An 18,057-nucleotide genomic window follows, 5' to 3' on the forward strand; every position below is an offset into this window, starting at 1 on the left:
CTTATATGACAATAAAAAGTGCAAGAGAAGCCATCATTGTAATTATACTGATCTACTGAAAATCAGAAATTCTGCTGATTATATCGATTGGGCTGCAGGAAATTCCAGAGTAGAAGAGAATATCAGCTACATCAACATTTCCACCGAGATCAAGTACAGGAACTGTGAAATGATGGATCAACACTATGAGTCGGGCCATACACAGAGAAGATTGTCCTCTAGTGGTTTGTGAAAGAATCATTGTATGAATGCAGTTCAGCTGTATTTCGCATTAAAGAAAACTATAATCCATTCAACAGTGATATACGTTGCATAACACTTTTCTTCCACGCAGTGTTGACTTACGCTCTACAACACACCCACTAATGTATTTTCATGAATGCATTTGGTTGTGCAATGATTTTTTTAGATGGCGAGGTGTTCAAACGAGTACGAAGTGGGGCCATAGGTGAGGAAAAAATAAACACAAAATGACAAACAAGAAAGTGGCTTCAAATTGAGACAAAAGCGCATTTAGAAAGGAGAAAGCCATGACTTAATTGAAAGCACTTTCATACAACTCCCTTTCTCGGCAGCCTTGTACTGAGTAGTTTTTATATTTTATTTTACCACTTAGTTAAGTCCATCTTCAGTGTGACAAGCAGTGCCACTGGCTTCATTTAATTAATGTAATAACATGCTGCATTTTTTATTGTGCTAAAGTTTTATACCAACAAGTAACTTGGTTGTGCAAACACAGCAAAGCACCAGTTTTTCTTTTTTTAAAGTCAAACTAATGGCAACCAAAACCATTCCCAGTTGTCAATGGCAGTCAAAGAATTCAGTGAGTTACTTCTAAAGGTGAAGAAAAAAAATTGTGGATGAAAGGGTTGAGGTCTTCTAAGAACTGTAGCTAGTAATGATGGTAGATTTTCTACCAGAAGAGAAAAAATGTACACTTGCAATTTTTGGGATGACGGTCTATTTTATTTTACCATTTAAATGTTGAACAGTAGGTAAAATGGCATATCCCTTCAGAGCTTTTTGGATTTAATTGCTACCTGATTTAATTTAGATGAATGAATCACAAAGCCTCAAATGAACTTGATTACATTGAAAATCAAGTCCCATATATATACAGTTGTGGTCAAAAGTTTACATACACTTGTGAAGACACTTGAGTTTCCAGTTATTTCTACAACTCTGATTTTTCTCTGATAGAGTGATTGGAACAGATATTTCTTTGTCACAAAAAACATTCATGAAGTTTGGTTCTTTTATGACTTTATTATGGGTGAACAGAAAAAGTGATCAAATCTGCTGGGTCAAAAATATACATACAGCAACACAAATTAGCAATTTTGGTGACTTAGAAAGTTGTGTCAGTGAAATGAGCTTCATAGCATGGCCTCTTAACTTCTTGAGAGTTATTAGGAGTGACTACAGCTGGTGACTTCTCTGAGGCCATTTAAATAGGGCTCATTGGATACAAACGGCCACAAACGCTACAATGGGAAAGTCAAAGGAGCTCAGCATGGATCTGAAAAAGCAAATCCTTGACTTGAACAAGTCAGGAAAGTCACTTGGAGCCATTTCAAAGCAGCTGCAGGTCCCAAGAGCAACAGTGCAAACAATTGTTTGTAAGTATAAAGTGCATGGCACTGTTTTGTCACTGCCACGATCAGGAAGAAAACGCAAGCTATCACCTGCTGCTGAGAGAATATTGGTCTGGAGGGTAAAGATTCAACCGAGAATCACCAAAAAGCAAATCTGCCAAGAATTAGAAGCTGCTGGAACACAAGTGTCAGTGTCCACAGTCAAGCGTGTTTTGCATCTCCATGGACTGAGAGGCTGCCGTGCAAGAAGGAAGCCCTTGCTCCAAAAGCCGCACCTTAAGGCTCGACTGAAGTTTGCTGCTGATCACATGGACACAGATAAGACCTTCTGGAGGAAAGTTTTGTTGTCAGACGAAACAAAAATCGAGCTGTTTGGCCACAATACCTAGCAATATGTTTGGAGGAGAAAAGGTGAGGCCTTTAACCCCAAATACACTATGCCTACCGTCAAGCAAAGTGGTGGTAGCATTATGCTGTGGGGCTGTTTTGCTGCCAATGGAACTGGTGCTTTACAGAGACTAAATGGGATAATGAAGAAGGAGGATTACCTTCAAATTCTTCAAGATAACCTATAGTCATCAGCCTGAAGATTGGGTCTTGGGCTCAGTTGTGTGTTCCAACAGGACAATGACCCCAAACACACATCAAAAGTGGTAATAGAATGGCTAAGTCAGGCTAGAATTAAGGTTTTCGAATGGCCTTCCCAAAGTCCTGACTTAAACCCCATTGAGAACTTGTGGACAATACTGAAGAAACAAGTCCATGTCAGAAAGCCATGAAATATATATATATATATATATATATATATATATATATATATATATATATATATATATATATATATATATATATATATATATATATATATATATATATATATTTACAAGTAATTTACAAGTAATTTACAAGTATGCACTCATGCTTAGCCTCTTCCCTGAGTTAAGCATCTGCTTGGGGGCAAACACCTGAGCCCTGCAAAAATAAAAGCCATCTGCGGCCCTTCACAGGATGTTTTCTGTTCTCTCACGTGCTTAATCAATACACACAAGCCCCCCCACCCCTGTCACTTTTGTCGCCAAGTGTCTAACGTTGCAAATGAGTGACACCCCCCCTCCGACAACCCTCACTGGTTGAGACATATTGGATGAACACAGTGGGTGGGAGATGTCATTAACAATAATCCATGAATGGGTTTTAGTTTCTAGAGAATCAGAGGAAGGAAATGTTCCTCCTCATGTTTCCCTTAGGTCATCATCATATAACCATTTCAGATGCACAGATAACGAGATACCCAAATTATATCGAATTGAACATGACACCACTAGGACTACACGTGACACAAAAATTGCCGCATGTTCGAGCAAAGACGGTAGAGATTGAGCATGACTTTACATTACATCTGTTGTTTAGGCCCGATGTCAAATACAAGGCCCGTGGGCTGGAACCCATCTGCATTATTTTATTATTTTGGAGCAGTTTGAGTTTTTTTTTTGTCATTTGGAAAATGCATGTTGGCAACAGTACATTAAATCAAATTGGAAGGCTAACATTGAGTGCTCATGTTTTACTGAGATTCATGGTCACACACGTCCAATCCATTTTGAATGGTAGGGATTGCAGATCCATCGCCATCAATGACAGGCAATGAATTAAGACTTAAAACAGTCGAACTTGGTAGCTGTGATGGTTATCAATTGATTTTAAATGTTAACTGATACCTTCTGGGTTTTGCACAGATTCCTTTCAAAAATTAAAAGGTGTCTATTCGAAACAAGTTGTTGCCTTTTACCTCAAAAGTGATGACTTTACAGTGAAAAAAAAATTCTAAAGGCAGAATCATACTCACTGCTTAATTTGCGACACGCCACCCCCTGGTGGTACAACAAACCTCGATTTAGCCCTTCATAAGTCAAATAGTACGTATGTTGTTTTTTTAACCTCGAGCGTCCACGTACATCTAAATCACATTTTGGGTCTTGTAGGCCACAGAAGTATTAACATTTGGTATACACGGGGTCAGGTCTCAATTTTATTACAGTACAATATTATGATCTAGTTTAAGTAAATTACCACATTGGCATTCACGGACAGTCATCCCACTTTGAATGAATTGAACAGTCAATGCATTAAATGCTAAGAAAAAAAATGCCTCAAGATTTTCAGTCATAATGGCCACACTTGTACGTGTACCAAAAATTGATGTTTGCTGATCGATGCGAATACATACATTGAAAGAACCTGTAAATAATTTAGATATTAGATACGTTATATCAGCTGGAGATTTTATGAAAGATGCCACTTTATCAAGTTCCTCTTCATTTTATTACCTTTCAGAATTTTAACTGAGACTTGATAAGTGTTGAAATTAATGCATTTAGAGTCATTTGCATTGATGATGTGAAAGCAAAATTATAGAGTTGACTGCTTTGAATGAGGTGGTTGTTGAAAAACACCATCTGACTAAAGGAAAAACTTTAATCACAGGAGTCTGCGGTCATCTTTTTGAACACTTTATTTTGCAAGTTCCAAAGTAATGAACATTTACTTTTTCTTCTCAATGTCCTGCTCGGCCGCCTCTTTGGCTCTCTTGGCTCGGATGCCGAAGAGGCGAGCGTAAGAGCGAGCCATTCGCAGGCTGGCGAAAGCCTTGAATTTCTTCTCGTCTTCAGAAATAACCCGGGCCTTCTCCTTCTTGTGTACCTGCGAGGGCAAACAACAACAATACATGCATTAATGATCAAACTCAAAGCTTTTTAAGAGTGTATAGAAACATTTATAGCAATCAGATATTTTCAAAAAGGTACATACCTGTTTGATAGGCAACACTGGTCCTTTAAGCTGAGTGGCCATCTTCAGTTCCTCTTCCTGAAGAGACAAGAGAGATGGTCACTACTTAATAACACACCATGTGTTGTATTATGCCAAAACTATATTGCAGAGCAAATTTATTCACACTGACTAAATATTTGTGAACCAACTAATTAGTTCATATTTAAATCACATTATTCACCATTTAAATTTTAGAAATCAATGAATTTTTACTCCATTTCTCCCCTTGTTATTTTTTATTAAGATTTTTAAATTACAATATTTGTAGATAGAATTCCCCCTCCTCTTACCCCCCTTTTTAGCTTTTTAATTTCAAATACAAATATTAGAAATCAACAGATTATCGACGACGATATTCGGCCATTTGACGCATATCGGCATTGGCCTTTTCCCCCCAATCCAAAAGAAAATATTCAGAGCCACAACCATCCTAAACGACCTGTCACAGTTGCTTGTTAAGGGATCGTTGTTCTTGACTATATCAAGAAACAAATCAACGCTTCAATTCGGCGCCCTCCGCTGCTAACGAGACGCTTCTCGGCTGCCCTCGCTCCGAACTCAGTGACGAGGAGATATATCGAATATTACCTGGGGAGGAAAAAAAAAATACTTACAGTGCCGTCTCCCTTCTTAGGAGCAGAAGCCTTTCTGGGGAAGAGGATGAGCTTGGAGCGGTACTCCTTGAGGCGGTGCACATTGGCCTGAAGAGATTCTGTTGATCTGTTACGACGGCGAGGATCTACAGAGATTCCGATGGTGCGGGCCGTCTTTTTGTGGATGCCGGCAGCCTACGGGGGCGCATGTAAAAAAAAAATAAAATCGGTCGGGTGGCTGCTCCTCATTTCATCTGGGGCTAAAGGAGTAGTCTTGATTTGGAAACAGTTATCAGGAAAAAAGGGTTCAATGTGTTCATCAAACAGACTTCGAAGATTGTCATCTGACTGTTCTTGCAATGTAACTTTTTTTGTTCTACGAGTGGGACTCGGTGGCTGATTTGTAACCAAAACAAAGTGGACATTGAAAGCAACCCTGTCCAAGAAAACAAGCTATAACAAATGAGGTACCTTGAGTTCCTCCAGGGTGAAACCACGTCCGGCACGAACTTTGGTGTGGTATCTGACGGTGGGACACCTGACCTGCGGCCTGAGCGGCCCGGCGATGGGACGGGGAGCGATGCGGCGTGCCTTGGCCTGACGAGCCTTTTGCCTGGTGAACGAAGCCTCGTGGTCAAACTTTAATAAACCATGTAACGTTTCCCAAATTAATTCACACATCCCAGAAAGCTGTTATTTAGCAGGTTTTGGTCATTTTCCCCCTGACATCCAATGGCTGCCACTACATATCCAAGTCATATTGACTGGGATCAAGCAAATTGGACGTCCAGCGCCGTCAGTGGCACCCAAACATGATCAGTCAACGCCTGTTATCCCAGTTCAAATGGACTCGTCGTCTATTTCTGTCATTAGCAGTATAGAAGTTAAACATTCCTCTCAATTGCATTAGTACTTTCAGTAACTTTAACATTGTATTTATACTAAACCAAGTCTTGTCACATTGCACAAAGATTTGTATAACTTGGATAGTTTGCTTTGTCGTAATTTGCAACTCACCTACGGAGTTTCCTTGCTGGCTGGTTGAACCAAGTGCGGACTCTTTTCTGCCAGTCCTTGTGGAAATGTGGGTTCAAGATCATTCCATTTCGGCTGGGTGCCATGGTTGCCTACTTCCCTGAAACACAGCACGAATCACGGGCATGTTAAACTTCCATGTTGGTCTTGTCCACCATGCATCGTAACCGAGCTATGACAGAAAGTTCGACATGCTAGCGGGGCAGTTTTGTTAACTACTTCACAAGTGGTGCTTGTATGAACTTGAATTTTTACAGTGTTTTGACATTTTCAATATCCGTTCACTTAAAAAAGCGGTCTTTACATTTAAGCTACATTAGCAGCGACCGACACGCTACTGCTAGTGGACATCTTTACGAAAACAGACGCTTTTACAGACAGCAGCAAGAAAATATTTGTCAATTTTCACCTGAATGCCTAGGCAGATATTTAATCTAAAATATGAAACTATTTGTACCTACAAACAGCCTGTCTTAATAAAGGATTAAGTACGATTATAGTGGAATACATAAAGGGTATTTTACATACCTACGAGGGGGGAAAATGGCAGAACGGAAAAAGGAAGGAGAATCGCGGTGGATTGTGGGATATCAAGCAACCAGCCACTCACCATGCAGCAAAGTGATCAAAGAGTGTATGCGCCGCCAAGATAGTACAGTAGAGTGGAAGACACGTGTACAAATGCCATCGTGTATGCGTTTTTTTGTTTGTCGTAGAGAAAATTAATGTTTGAAAATGGTAGCACTTCACTGCATTAAATTTTTTGAATGGTTAGTCACTGGAAAAGCTTAATGTAGTAATTAATTTATCCAAAGCATGATTGAAAATTAACTTTTTGGTATACTCATTTGTTCATTATTTTACATTTTCTAATTTTTGTGTGTTCTATGGTGTATGGGAATTAAGTCTACTTTTTTGATCGATTATTTTATTTAAAACTTGAAACAGAAATGGCTGAGCGTTCTCAATTTGGCCACTAGATGTCGACTTCACCACAAATGCTCTTGGTGAAATATGCAGACTGGCCTCTATTATTGAGTCCACCCCAACAATGCAGAGAATAAAGGTGGATTATCACGCTTTACCAGCAGGCAAGGGGGCCAGAGGCCCTGCACTGGATCACGCATGATAACTGGTGTTCCTTTCATATAGATACATGAACTAAATGTCCCTTGCCTTAAAATGGGAAAATGCAGTCTTAAAGCCACCACACGTTGGAACATTCTGATAATATTCAGCTTCTTCCAAATGGACGCCATAAGGTGCAGACGATACTGGTTGTCATATTGTTCATTCAATGGCAAAAGCACTAACTAATTAATCATTTATGGTGTGGCCTCTTCACTATCTTCCAATCTGTAACGGGAGGCAAAGGGTCAAGGTTCATGGACTTAATAAGCAACAGGAGGCACCAGGGTCACAATGCACCTTTGCCATCTTTGCTGTTAAACCGGTTTAACAGTAGTTCAAATCAAATTGACTAGAAAACATTTTTTCCCCACAAAGGATTTTTTTTTATTTCAATAAGTGGACAGCACTGACAATCACTGTCCAGTCTTCCATCTCATTTGTGCACATTTCAAATAAAGACCCAGCATTCCCAAGAGCCCTTATGAAATTTTTCCTACTCAACAAATTTATACCGTCCAAACAAAAGATTTTCACAGACTAGATTGATCTTATGGCACTGTTTCAGAGTGAAAATAAATAGCACAGAGAATGAGTGGTGTTGCAAGTTGTTACAGAGGTACAAAATAGCACAACGAAATGTATTCCTTATGATTCCATTGATTTGAGAAAATTGTCATATGCAGCTTGATCCATGAGGCCTTCTAATTCTTCTGGCCTATCAATGGTCATCTTGATGAGCCAACCTGAAAAGGGAGCGGATGAGTCTGCGGGCCCGATACGCTTTTTTTTACCGTGGCAAAATTCTCACCGTCTGTATAACAAGCTTTATTCACCAGTCCGGGATTGTCTGCCAGCTCAGTATTGATTTCCTTCACTTCACCTGTCAGAGGCGAGTAAAGCTCGCTGGCGGCCTTCACGCTTTCCAAGGCGCCAAACTCCTCTGCAAAGATAACAGGAAGTCAACGCGACCGCTTGACCTTAAGGCCCGTTTTTGGAGCTATGTATAATGCGTGGGTAAGGCGTACCCATTTGTTCAAGGCTTTGGCCGACTTCTGGAAGTCCGCAGTACACCACATCGCCTAAAGCTTCCTACAAAAAATAAGAACAATGTATGGGATCAATCAAGTAAAAAAGGGCTTTACACTTTTTGACCAAAACTAGCTCTACTTTCCCAAACTTTAATCAACTTGAAATAGATTAATGATCTTAATATCATTGGAATCATGCTTTCATATAGATTCTTATTCCGTAAATTGTATTTTTTTGTCACATACTGTCACTCTACAGTATTCACAGGGGAAAAACATCATTATTAGACTATATTGTTTGTGCGACTGTGTTTATTTATACCAAACATGGAGCTGCTTTGTACTTTAAATACCAAAGTTAGGAGTATGTAACAATGTTTCACCGCTATGTCACATTTCCTTTCTAATGAAATCCAAAAGAGCATGTACTGTCATCCAAAACTTTGTTTGTCATCTGACAAAATATGACAAAGTTGCTAACAGGTGATTTAAAATGAATAAATTAAATTATCCATAGGAACTGTAGTAATGTGATCACGAACTCGCTTTCATGACCTTGTGTGCGGTGACCTTAAAATGATGTCAAGTTCAGCTTCTCGCTTGAAAAATTTCATGGAGCTAAATCGAGGCCAAAAATATTGAATGCCAAACAATTTTTTGAAGCTAAACACTAAAGATTTGTTCTTTATTTTTTTTTATTTTGTATCATAAAAACACAAAAAACCTTTACTTTCTTATTTTTTCAGTTTCAATGTTCATTTTTTTTTCACATTCTAATTGTTTTTTCAATTTTAACTTTTGTGGGGGGCGTGGCCTCAGCAGAGAGGCATCTGGGCCTATCAAACATCCCCAAATGATGCTGCCTTCAGGAAACGTGGATGCTTTGAGTGATTATGACTCCACAATCTCTCCACTTTATTTATACTTGATACCTGTTGAGAAAAACTTTTGCAAGTCATTCTAAACAATTTTCGTCACTTCAGATCCAGAAAATGTCTTTGTGCATGATGTACCGACGTAGCGTCATCCAAAAAATATCTTTCTGGATGTTGCTACATTTCAAAATATTAACAGTTACTGGTATATTTAGGTTTATTTATATGGTATATCCGCGACCCTAGTGGGGATAAAGCGCTTCCAAAAATGAGATGGGATATGGCATATTTTATAATCGATTAAAACACCCACGTTTCCAGAAGGCAGCATAATTTGGGGACACTTTGGTAGGCTGTCTTTCACAAACCTGCATGCCTTTCTGCCACACCCTTCATGCCCCAAACTAATTTGGGCTTTGATTTAGCTCCACAAAAGCACTGCCACATCTGACAAAAGATTTTGTAAAGCTTGCAGTGAATGTAAGTATGTGGATGTTGTGTACATTTTAAGTGAAACAGTGATCTGCGGCAATATCTTAAAAAAAAGAAAGTCAAGTTGCTACAGATGAGGGCAAAGTGCAGATCCCCAACAGCACTCGACGGCGTTCGAACCCACCGCCCGCCAATTATCATCAAATATACGGATCAAACGTGTCATAACGCTCCATAAACCAATGATTAGACAAAAGACAAAGGCTTACCTGAGCGTAATTACTGATACCAACAGTGCCAATGTTGCCTTGTACTTGCACCCACTCGTGCTTATCTGTGAACTTTAAAGCTGCAGCGAGAACAAAGATAAACAGGACAATTAATAAGTTAATGATATGCTTCTGAGGGTTGTTATAGTAGCTTCTATTCTTTGTGTCTTGCTGATCCACGTATTCAAGTAGCATTTGTGTGAAAGGTTATAATATACGTTACATCCATACTATTTCCACTCATTTCCATGCTAGTTTGTAAAGAAAATCTCATTTTTTTCCTCTGAAAGAATGGGATGTTTGATTTCATCTCAGTGGTGATGTGATTGGTGAGGGCCGATGGTTCTCGGTCTGTTTGCCCTATGACTGACGGGCAACTAATTTCGGGTGTAGCCCATCTTTTGCACAGTCAGCTGGAATAAACTCTGGCACCCTGTATCGCTGTATGACGCTGACATCTTGACTGTCTGGGTACATTGCTTGCTGACGCGCTATATCTATATAGTGAAAAGGCGGATGTGTGAAAGGGGAAAGCGTGTGCGCATATCATGCATAAAGCATGACAATATTAGCAGTCGATCATGACGTTTTCGTCTTCTACCGGCGACCAAGATGATCTGGAAAATGGGTTAAACAAGATCGGTTTAAAAAAAACATGCAAAAAAATCCCGTACAAAAATTGTTAAACAACAACAATTTGAAATGATTGAAAAATGTATAAAATACGGGTTGACAGGTATGACTGTATTGTACTTAGTTCCATTAAAATATGATCATCTTCAGTCCTAATGATATTGTGTTAAGAACAGAAATCAGGTCAGGTCAGGTATAAATGCCAAGGAACTTTACTAAGGTGTAGAAAATCTGTATTCACAGATGCACTGGTTGAGCATTTCTACTATGAATTAAAAGAGTGCAAGTGGTTCTACCCTCCAGTGTTGGCACCACTTCAGTATGCAGACAAATACAGGCTGGAACCAGATTGTAACATGTTTCCTACATGGCTGGGAGAGCACAGTCAGGCATGCTGTCCTCAACTGACAAGGCCTGGATTCAAATGCTTTTTAAAGAAAAAATATATATATATTATTTTTTTAAACACGTGATTCTGGAAACATACCATAAATTGTGGCAGAAACCTCAATTTTAGTTAATGAGAAGCACACTCGTGAAGAAAAACTCGTGTTTTTGTGTAAGTGTGTAGGAAGTAGCTAATAGATTAATGCTAATCTTCACCACGAGTTTTTAATTAAAACAAAACTTTTTATGGCCAGAGTGATACATGACGCTGACTTTAGTTTGTAATTTGCTAGCCAAAATGACGTGGTTTACCTTGGCAGTGTACGGTGTTGGTGCTCAATGTCCTGGCCGTCCATCGAAGCCGTGTCGCCGCCGCCGGGAGAGCCGCCACGGGGGAGAGCTGGCCAAGTCCCGAGGGGAAGTTTGCGGAGAGGCACCGCATCGCTGCTCTCATCGCCATCTTCACTCCGTTAGTAAAGTAAACGCGTGGGAGCCGCCGTGCTCATGCACTTGACTTCGGGAGCGCGCATCATTAAAGTGGGAGTGGACGGACGCTCCTGTTTGCTGACATCTAGCGGGAAAGGGGTAGATTGCAGCCAGAGTGGCCGAATTGGTACATAAGTGCATTTGGAGCATTGAAACAAAAATATGTAAAAATTGGATGCACGTTAACCTAAAGCTTTATTTGTCAATCATTTTACTCATTTCATGGCGTTGACGTCACACTGAAAGATGAAAAGCCAGTTCCCCAATTTTGAATGAATTGTTCATCTATCATTGCTAGTAGTAGGCAATGGTTTGTTTTTTAACTTAAAAAAGAACTTTAATAATGTTATTGGGGGCCATTCCCAGGGTAGTTGGTTTTATTAATGTTAATCATTTTAACTCTGTATTAAGATTTTTTTATGTCTAAAAAGAATATTAATAAACTCTTTCTTGCACGAATATTATTCAACTGCATCTCTACACTACAAATAGCCCAGTTTACAAAAACTAATATAAAAACTACAATCAATTTTAATGCTGAATATTTCTAATAAAATAAAATTTAAAAAAATAGGAGTAAAAACATGAAACTCAGATGAAACTAATTCTTGTAAATTAATATTGCTTTGATGTGAGCTTGATATTTAAATGTCATTACGTACTACTATATCATCAGCAACTAATACATTTATTTAGGAATATCATACTAAAAATAAAGTGGTTTTAGTTGTAGTCTCTTAACTATGGAAAAAAACAACTCAAATGACATCTATCCAATTTTGGGTACTTTATGAATAAATGTTGAAATGGGAATTTTGGGAATTTTATGAAAATGAATTGGAATGTTGATAGTGCAATTGGAAATATTTCAAAACAAAACTAGGAAACATAGTTGAGACTCATATGCACTTTATTCAGATGCACTAGAGGACTGACTTTTGGATTTTTTGAAGAGAGAAACAAGCGGACATGGAAAAAAAAGTGTTGACAGTATTGTGTGAGCAAACCTGTTTTTGCAGATGAACTTGATGTTTATCATCTCCAAAAATGAGACTAAATGAAAGCAACAACTGTCATCTTTATGGAATCCTGAAAAAAATATTGTGAAATGTGTTATTATGATCAGCAAATGGGTGATCTTGAATGGGCGACTGTGTACTTGTTGACAAACAAGAAACAGCTCACATAATGTGTAGAAAATATCAAAATGAAACATTGATTGATTCAGCGTCGCATCAATAATTGAGCGACCACTTTGATACTATTAAAACAAAACCGTCAAACACTCAGGTCAGTTTGTTACACTGAGGTGCCCTCTGGAGGAACGCTTGTTTTGTTGTCGTCAGGCTTCATGGCTGGAAAGAGCAACACCTCCTGAAAGAAAGACCATGCAAAAACTGTGAGGGAATATTCACAAAAAGTTGCTCCTCAAGACTGATTTGTAGGAGGGTAGTTATGTGCTTGTTGGACTTCCCTCTCTAAACATTTCTTAATTGAGACTTCATCTTCTCAACATAACTCTCACTTTTTAAAACTAGACTCAAAACATGGCTTTAACTGATCATATGGACATTGATCTTCTTCTGTTTTGTGTTATTCTTTCCTGATACTTTGATGTATTGGTAATCTGTGCTTTTGTTTCTTTGAAAAGAGTCTCTGAGTGTCTTGAAAGGGGCTTTGAGAGAAAAAAAAAAGAGGAATATCTTCAAAAGCCAATTCCCTCCATTGTATGAGACGTTACCTTGATGTTATTGGAGTCGGTGAGAAACATGGTGAGGCGATCAATGCCCATTCCCCACCCGGCTGTTGGCGGGAGCCCATATTCCAGCGCAGTGCAGAAGGTCTCGTCGATGAACATGGCCTCGTCGTCACCCTCGGCCTTGGCCTGAAACATTTTAAAAACGTTAAAAATGTGGACTCTTTATTTTAACCATTTTTGCCAAAATATGACTTGTATCTATTTTCTTTCAAAAAGAGTGAACAGTCCAAAACAAACAACAGACGCAAACAAGGGCAGAAAAATACATTTTTGTTCTTGATAGCGCATCTGGGCAGAAAAATACATTTTTGTTCTTGATAGCGCATCTGGAGGTATCAGATTGATTGAAGTAGGGGGGCCGCAAAATACTTTTGTCTAGGCCTAATTTGACCCATGGCCCTCAGATTTAAGAGCATTTCCCGGAATAAAAACTGTCTACAGGGAACTATTGTTTTCAAAATTCATGAATTTGTTTTTGTGTCACTTCTACAACTGATTCAAAGATGATCAAGTTAAGCACCTGTGTTATACTATAATGTTTATTTCTTAAAGTCTAGAGTGTAAACTTTATTACACACCTTAGCTTGCTGTTCAAAAAGCTCCCTTTGTCGAATGGGATCATTCAACTCCGTGTATGCGTTGCAGATTTCTTTCTTCATCACAAAGAGCTCAAAGCGCTCCGTGAGGCCCTTTTCTGACCGATGCCTATTAAAAAAAAAGTGAATAGTAATGGAGCATTTGAATTGCAGACATGTTTGACATTTTTCTTTACCATTTTGCTAAGGGACTCATGATTTGAGGATGATCGCAGATGAATGTGGGGTTGATGCAGGTGACTTCCAGGAAATCTCCCACGAGCTGAGGAACAATGTGGATCAAATATATTCCCTCAAGCTAAAAATCTTTTTTTGTAAAAAAGGGAGAAATATAAAGCACCTTGTCCAGAAGGCGGGCAGTGGTTCTCGGGGGAGGACATTCAACTCCCTTCTGGGTGCACAGCTCGTCAAAAAATTTACGCGTCTCTAAGGACCGAATGGAAAAGACGGCATAAGGACACCACTAACTGACTCTTATTGTGTTCAGACGCTTGTCTTCAACTCACCATTACTGTCGTAACTGTCCGTGGGAGGAAATTTGACTCCCATCAGCTTCTCGAGGTCATGTGTCATGCTCACTCTCCTGAATGGAGGAGTGAAGTCAATCTCGTAGGCTTGTCCTTCTGGACCCTCAGGGTGGTAGGCCACCTTGTACCCTCCAGTGATGTGCTTCACCATCCCTGAATAGAAAACACATCAGGTTTTTTCAAATGTGTAATGATTCACTGCAAGCATTTTTTTTTCTTCCACTCACCGGACAGAAGTTTTTCTGTTATCTCCATCAGGTCATGGTAGTCGGCATACGCCATGTAGAACTCGCAAGTGGTGAACTCAGGATTGTGCGTGAGATCGATTCCTTCGTTCCTGAACTGGCGGCCGACCTCATACACGCGATCGATCCCACCGACGACAAGCATCTTCGGATCGATATGTTATCGTCGACGGATAATTAAAATGGGGTTCCAACATGATGACTTTTTCCGTTGCTGATGTTTTGATTGTGATCCCTGAATTACATTAATTACCTTGTGATAGAGCTCAGGAGCAATCCTCATGTACAGGTTCATGTCCAGCTCGTTGTGGTGAGTCACAAATGGACGGGCCACGGCTCCACCAGGAATGATGTTCATCATTGGGGTCTCGATCTTAAGACAAAACATTAACTGAGATGCAATTTGACTTAGGACGCACCAATCAATTGTTTGTGGGATCGATTGAGGGCGAGTTCATAAATTCTGGGCGATTTTGAAGACCGTGCTGATAGCTTACCTCTAAAAATCCAAGTTGGTCCAGGAAGCGGCGCAAGTATGAGATGATTTTGGCTCGCGTAATAAACTTCTGCCTCACATAGTCATTTAGGATGAGATCCAAGTAGCGTTGACGGAATCGTGTTTCCTTTGGGAGAAACGGAGTTTTTGCGGTCACAATGGGTTGAGCCCATATTCTCAAAACAAAGTGGGAACGTTGGTTCACTGATGATTTTAAAGAGTCCCCTTTTCACCTTATCTTTGAGCCCAAAGTGGAGATGTGGCAGCATGTGGAGACAAGGTGAAAGCAGAGTCATCTCGATGGGGATGATGGACAGTTCCCCCTTTTTAGTCTTTCCGGGGATTCCACGAACCCCGATGATGTCACCTCGTCTGAGCTTGTTGTTGATGGCCACAAAGTCTTCCTCAGACTTGTAGTTCCTACATTTGAAAGCATCTTAGTCTTCTATCAATACAATTTGATTACACTGTTAATTATTTCACACATCTGATAACATTAATGATATTGAGGCACAAATAATTACCCCCCACAAAAAAAACAATACTTTGCATTACCTCGAGTTTGCCATAACTTGCAATTTGTTTCCTTCGCCTCGCATGTCATAAAAAAGCAGCTTGGCACCAGATGCCCTCTTGGCATGAATGCGACCTTTCAATCACAAAAATCTCATAATTACAACCTTTCATGTCATCATTTCTGAAGGTTCAAAGCATTACAATACCTGACACATTGAGAACAACATCTGTGAGCTGGTCCCCCGGTTCTAGATGACTGTACTTCTCAATAAATTCAGTAAGCGACACGTCAACATGGAACTTATGTGGGTACGGGTCCTCAGCGGTGCCCTTGAGCTCCTGAATGGCCTGGGTGCGAATCTTGTAGTATTGCTGCGTTCAAAACCCAACAATGGCTTTAGAATTCAATGTAGGTTGGCCAAAGTTTAATTGGTTTAATTAAATACTCACATTCGGGTCGAGCGTCTCCTCGTCCAAAGCCGCGACGTCCGATTCCGCGCAGTTATTTGATTCCTTGGTTTGTTGAAGCTGTTCTTTGACCTTGGCTTCTTTCTCCACAGCCTTCTTTTCCGCTTTTAGTCTCCTTTTCAGCTCACTGATATGACATACAAGCGCTATCATTGGTTAGAAGAGGGACACTAGCCCAGGCAAAAAAAGTTTATTTAAATTGTTCGTTCACCATAAACAAAGCATTCTTCATTTTTGCTCCACTCACCTTTCATCATCCGCATAAAATATTTTGGTCAGTGTCTTTAAATTAAAAAAATGGCCGATCCGAACAATTAAAATGAACTCGTATTTAGGGCTTACAGGAAAGTATTGGTGACTAAAGGTTGGTTGTTTTTTTTCTTGCTAGTGAAAAAAACAGCCACCAACCTTTTGCCACCTTTCAGACGATTCCCGTAAATTTGGAGTGGCACCGTGGCCGTGCATGGGAGCCCATGTTTAACCCACCGTCCCCTAACCTCAAAGGCTTGGCACAGCTGCTGCCTGGCCGCCCTGACCAGGCCCAGCATGCTGAGCCGCCAGTCAGAAGAGTAATCTGGGAAAAGAGATATATGTGTATATAAAGAAACAGCAAGCAGAGTGAGAGCTGTCCGTTTTACGCCGTCTGGACCAGTCAATCTCAAAATAATCATATTACGGCTCTCTATAGTGGGTGTACATCAATGAGTAACGTATTTAACTGAATTGTTCCAAGTAGTTTCGATTTCCAAAATACGGTATTTATTATTAACCTGCCGCCTGCCATTGATAAGGATATATGTACAGTTTGTGTGGAAAAAAACACTACCATGAGAAAAAAAATAGATTGCATAAAAAACTAATTCATACAGAAATAGATGATGGCAGATTAAAACAACAACAACAATAAATAATGTAACAAAGAACAAAGACGAATGAAGTTGTTGGCCTGATGGACTACACTTCATCTTCTGGAAATTCGCACTTCAAAGAAACGCAATCGATCATTTACTACAGCCTTAGGGAAATATAAAATGATATCATTATGTGTTGGCCGATTCCTCGTTAATATTTCTGGAAAAATACAATGAGCAAAATCATCAAAGACGACCCAATCTAGATAAGAGAAGGCACACTATAAATCTTCAAAGACTACAAAAAACACACCAAAATAATCCCATTCTATTTTCTTAAATAGCTAACTCGTGCCTGATGTTGGCTAACATATGAAAAGGTCAGAAATGACTTTAGTATAAGAACAATATAACGACTGTGTATATACGATTCTTTTAAAAAGCTATGATAATCGTTCAGTGTGAAGTACGATCATAATCAAAGGTTTCAATCTTTGAAGAAAAGCAGGTTCCAAATTTACCCTGTCGGCGTGTGGACGACCTTTCTTTCACTGCATTATGGATTTTGTAGTTTTAGTCGGCTTTGCTACACAACTCGACAGTAGGAGCTTCGAAATTTAAAAAACTACATTTCCTATTCACACTTTGAACACGGAACCCTGTCAAATGTAGGCTAGGAAGCATGCCTCTCCATGAAGAATGTTTCGTCTGACTCCACCATTATGTTTTCAATTCATCCCCCAAAAATAAAATACTAATAACCATACACCGGTTGTAAATAATGCTTAAAGGTGATAGGAACCATATAAAACTCACTTTTTACTGAGTTTATCGCCGTCCATCGCTGTTACATCAGCCATGTTAGTCTTGTCGCCGCGTTCAGAAGAATCCGCGCATGCGCACAAAAGAAAGTCAATACTCCTCTCGTGGTGCGTCCAATGACTATTGGAATTATTCGTTTGAAAGATGCATTTTGGGAATAACAAACGCATGCAAAAAATATTAACGTTAACTATGTTACTAGGTTATTTAGTATCACTGTAGTCGCTCTGATAATGTATATTTAGTTCATGCGTACATAAACTTCCAACCATGCCAATTCCAAATGATTCCCAACTAGGCTGTCTTCAAATGATACTAAAATCACTGTATGTTTCATATTTTTATTTTCAACTTATAGCAATAAATTGTATTTAAAAAATGCAATAAAAATCATTCCATGATCTAATTTAAACTGGCATCATACTTAATAATAATTCAATAAAAAATTGTGGTGGAACAAGGCTTCATAATTTTTGTTTTATAT

At 39.3% G+C, this 18,057-nt stretch overlaps 3 protein-coding genes across 5 annotated transcripts; all 3 read right to left on the reverse strand.

The window, feature by feature from the left end:
* Nucleotides 1-4,089: 4,089 nt before the first annotated feature.
* rpl13 (ribosomal protein L13) lies at nt 4,090-6,683 on the reverse strand. Of its 2 annotated transcripts, none has more exons than XM_077594828.1 (6): nt 6,581-6,683; nt 6,035-6,152; nt 5,489-5,630; nt 5,039-5,212; nt 4,404-4,460; nt 4,090-4,295 (listed from the first exon to the last, which is right to left on the reverse strand). In XM_077594828.1, the coding sequence occupies exons 2-6, from the start codon at nt 6,136-6,138 to the stop codon at nt 4,137-4,139; spliced, it is 636 nt and encodes a 211-aa protein (XP_077450954.1). In that variant the 5' UTR covers nt 6,139-6,152; nt 6,581-6,683; the 3' UTR covers nt 4,090-4,136. The 2 variants fall into 2 exon arrangements, with proteins under 2 accessions (XP_077450954.1, XP_077450955.1); XM_077594829.1 differs by lacking the exon at nt 6,581-6,683 and adding an exon at nt 6,462-6,574.
* An 857-nt stretch (nt 6,684-7,540) lies between these two features.
* gcshb (glycine cleavage system protein H (aminomethyl carrier), b) lies at nt 7,541-11,352 on the reverse strand. Its single transcript, XM_077588226.1, has 5 exons — nt 11,120-11,352; nt 9,788-9,867; nt 8,209-8,272; nt 7,992-8,123; nt 7,541-7,926 (listed from the first exon to the last, which is right to left on the reverse strand). Exons 1-5 carry the CDS (start codon nt 11,265-11,267, stop codon nt 7,829-7,831), a joined length of 522 nt encoding a protein of 173 aa, XP_077444352.1. The 5' UTR covers nt 11,268-11,352; the 3' UTR covers nt 7,541-7,828.
* Nucleotides 11,353-12,185: 833 nt separating this feature from the next.
* On the reverse strand, nt 12,186-17,713 carry kars1 (lysyl-tRNA synthetase 1). 2 transcript variants are annotated; one of them, XM_077624224.1, is made up of 15 exons: nt 17,568-17,644; nt 16,309-16,474; nt 15,883-16,027; nt 15,639-15,804; nt 15,472-15,565; nt 15,150-15,336; nt 14,918-15,043; nt 14,674-14,793; nt 14,403-14,565; nt 14,155-14,328; nt 13,989-14,074; nt 13,825-13,910; nt 13,631-13,757; nt 13,035-13,178; nt 12,186-12,667 (listed from the first exon to the last, which is right to left on the reverse strand). In XM_077624224.1, exons 2-15 carry the CDS (start codon nt 16,446-16,448, stop codon nt 12,593-12,595), a joined length of 1,833 nt encoding a protein of 610 aa, XP_077480350.1. In that variant the 5' UTR covers nt 16,449-16,474; nt 17,568-17,644; the 3' UTR covers nt 12,186-12,592. The 2 variants fall into 2 exon arrangements, with proteins under 2 accessions (XP_077480350.1, XP_077480357.1); XM_077624231.1 differs by lacking the exon at nt 16,309-16,474 and having other exon boundaries at nt 17,568-17,713.
* Nucleotides 17,714-18,057: the final 344 nt, after the last annotated feature.

This window comes from Stigmatopora argus, chromosome 2, assembly GCF_051989625.1.
Source record: "Stigmatopora argus isolate UIUO_Sarg chromosome 2, RoL_Sarg_1.0, whole genome shotgun sequence".
Taxonomy (NCBI): domain Eukaryota; kingdom Metazoa; phylum Chordata; class Actinopteri; order Syngnathiformes; family Syngnathidae; genus Stigmatopora; species Stigmatopora argus.

Bases quoted from the DNA above. Each gene is read 5' to 3' on its own strand.
- rpl13 (XM_077594828.1), bottom strand. From the start codon at position 6,138: ATGGCACCCAGCCGAAATGGAATGATCTTGAACCCACATTTCCACAAG. The intron at 5,213-5,488 runs GTACCTCATTTG...GCGCCCCCGTAG, and splicing joins TCACCCTGGAGGAACTCAAG to GCTGCCGGCATCCACAAAAA. The intron at 4,461-5,038 runs GTAAGTATTTTT...TTGTCTCTTCAG, and splicing joins CTAAGAAGGGAGACGGCACT to GAAGAGGAACTGAAGATGGC.
- gcshb (XM_077588226.1), bottom strand. From the start codon at position 11,267: ATGGCGATGAGAGCAGCGATGCGGTGCCTCTCCGCAAACTTCCCCTCG. The intron at 8,273-9,787 runs GTAAGCCTTTGT...TATTTTTTGTAG, and splicing joins GTATCAGTAATTACGCTCAG to GAAGCTTTAGGCGATGTGGT. The intron at 8,124-8,208 runs GTACGCCTTACC...TTATCTTTGCAG, and splicing joins CCAAAGCCTTGAACAAATGG to AGGAGTTTGGCGCCTTGGAA.
- kars1 (XM_077624224.1), bottom strand. From the start codon at position 16,448: ATGCTGGGCCTGGTCAGGGCGGCCAGGCAGCAGCTGTGCCAAGCCTTT. The intron at 14,794-14,917 runs GTAAGCTATCAG...TTTTGTCTTAAG, and splicing joins ACCAACTTGGATTTTTAGAG to ATCGAGACCCCAATGATGAA. The intron at 14,566-14,673 runs GTAATTAATGTA...ATCGATCCGAAG, and splicing joins CTCCTGAGCTCTATCACAAG to ATGCTTGTCGTCGGTGGGAT.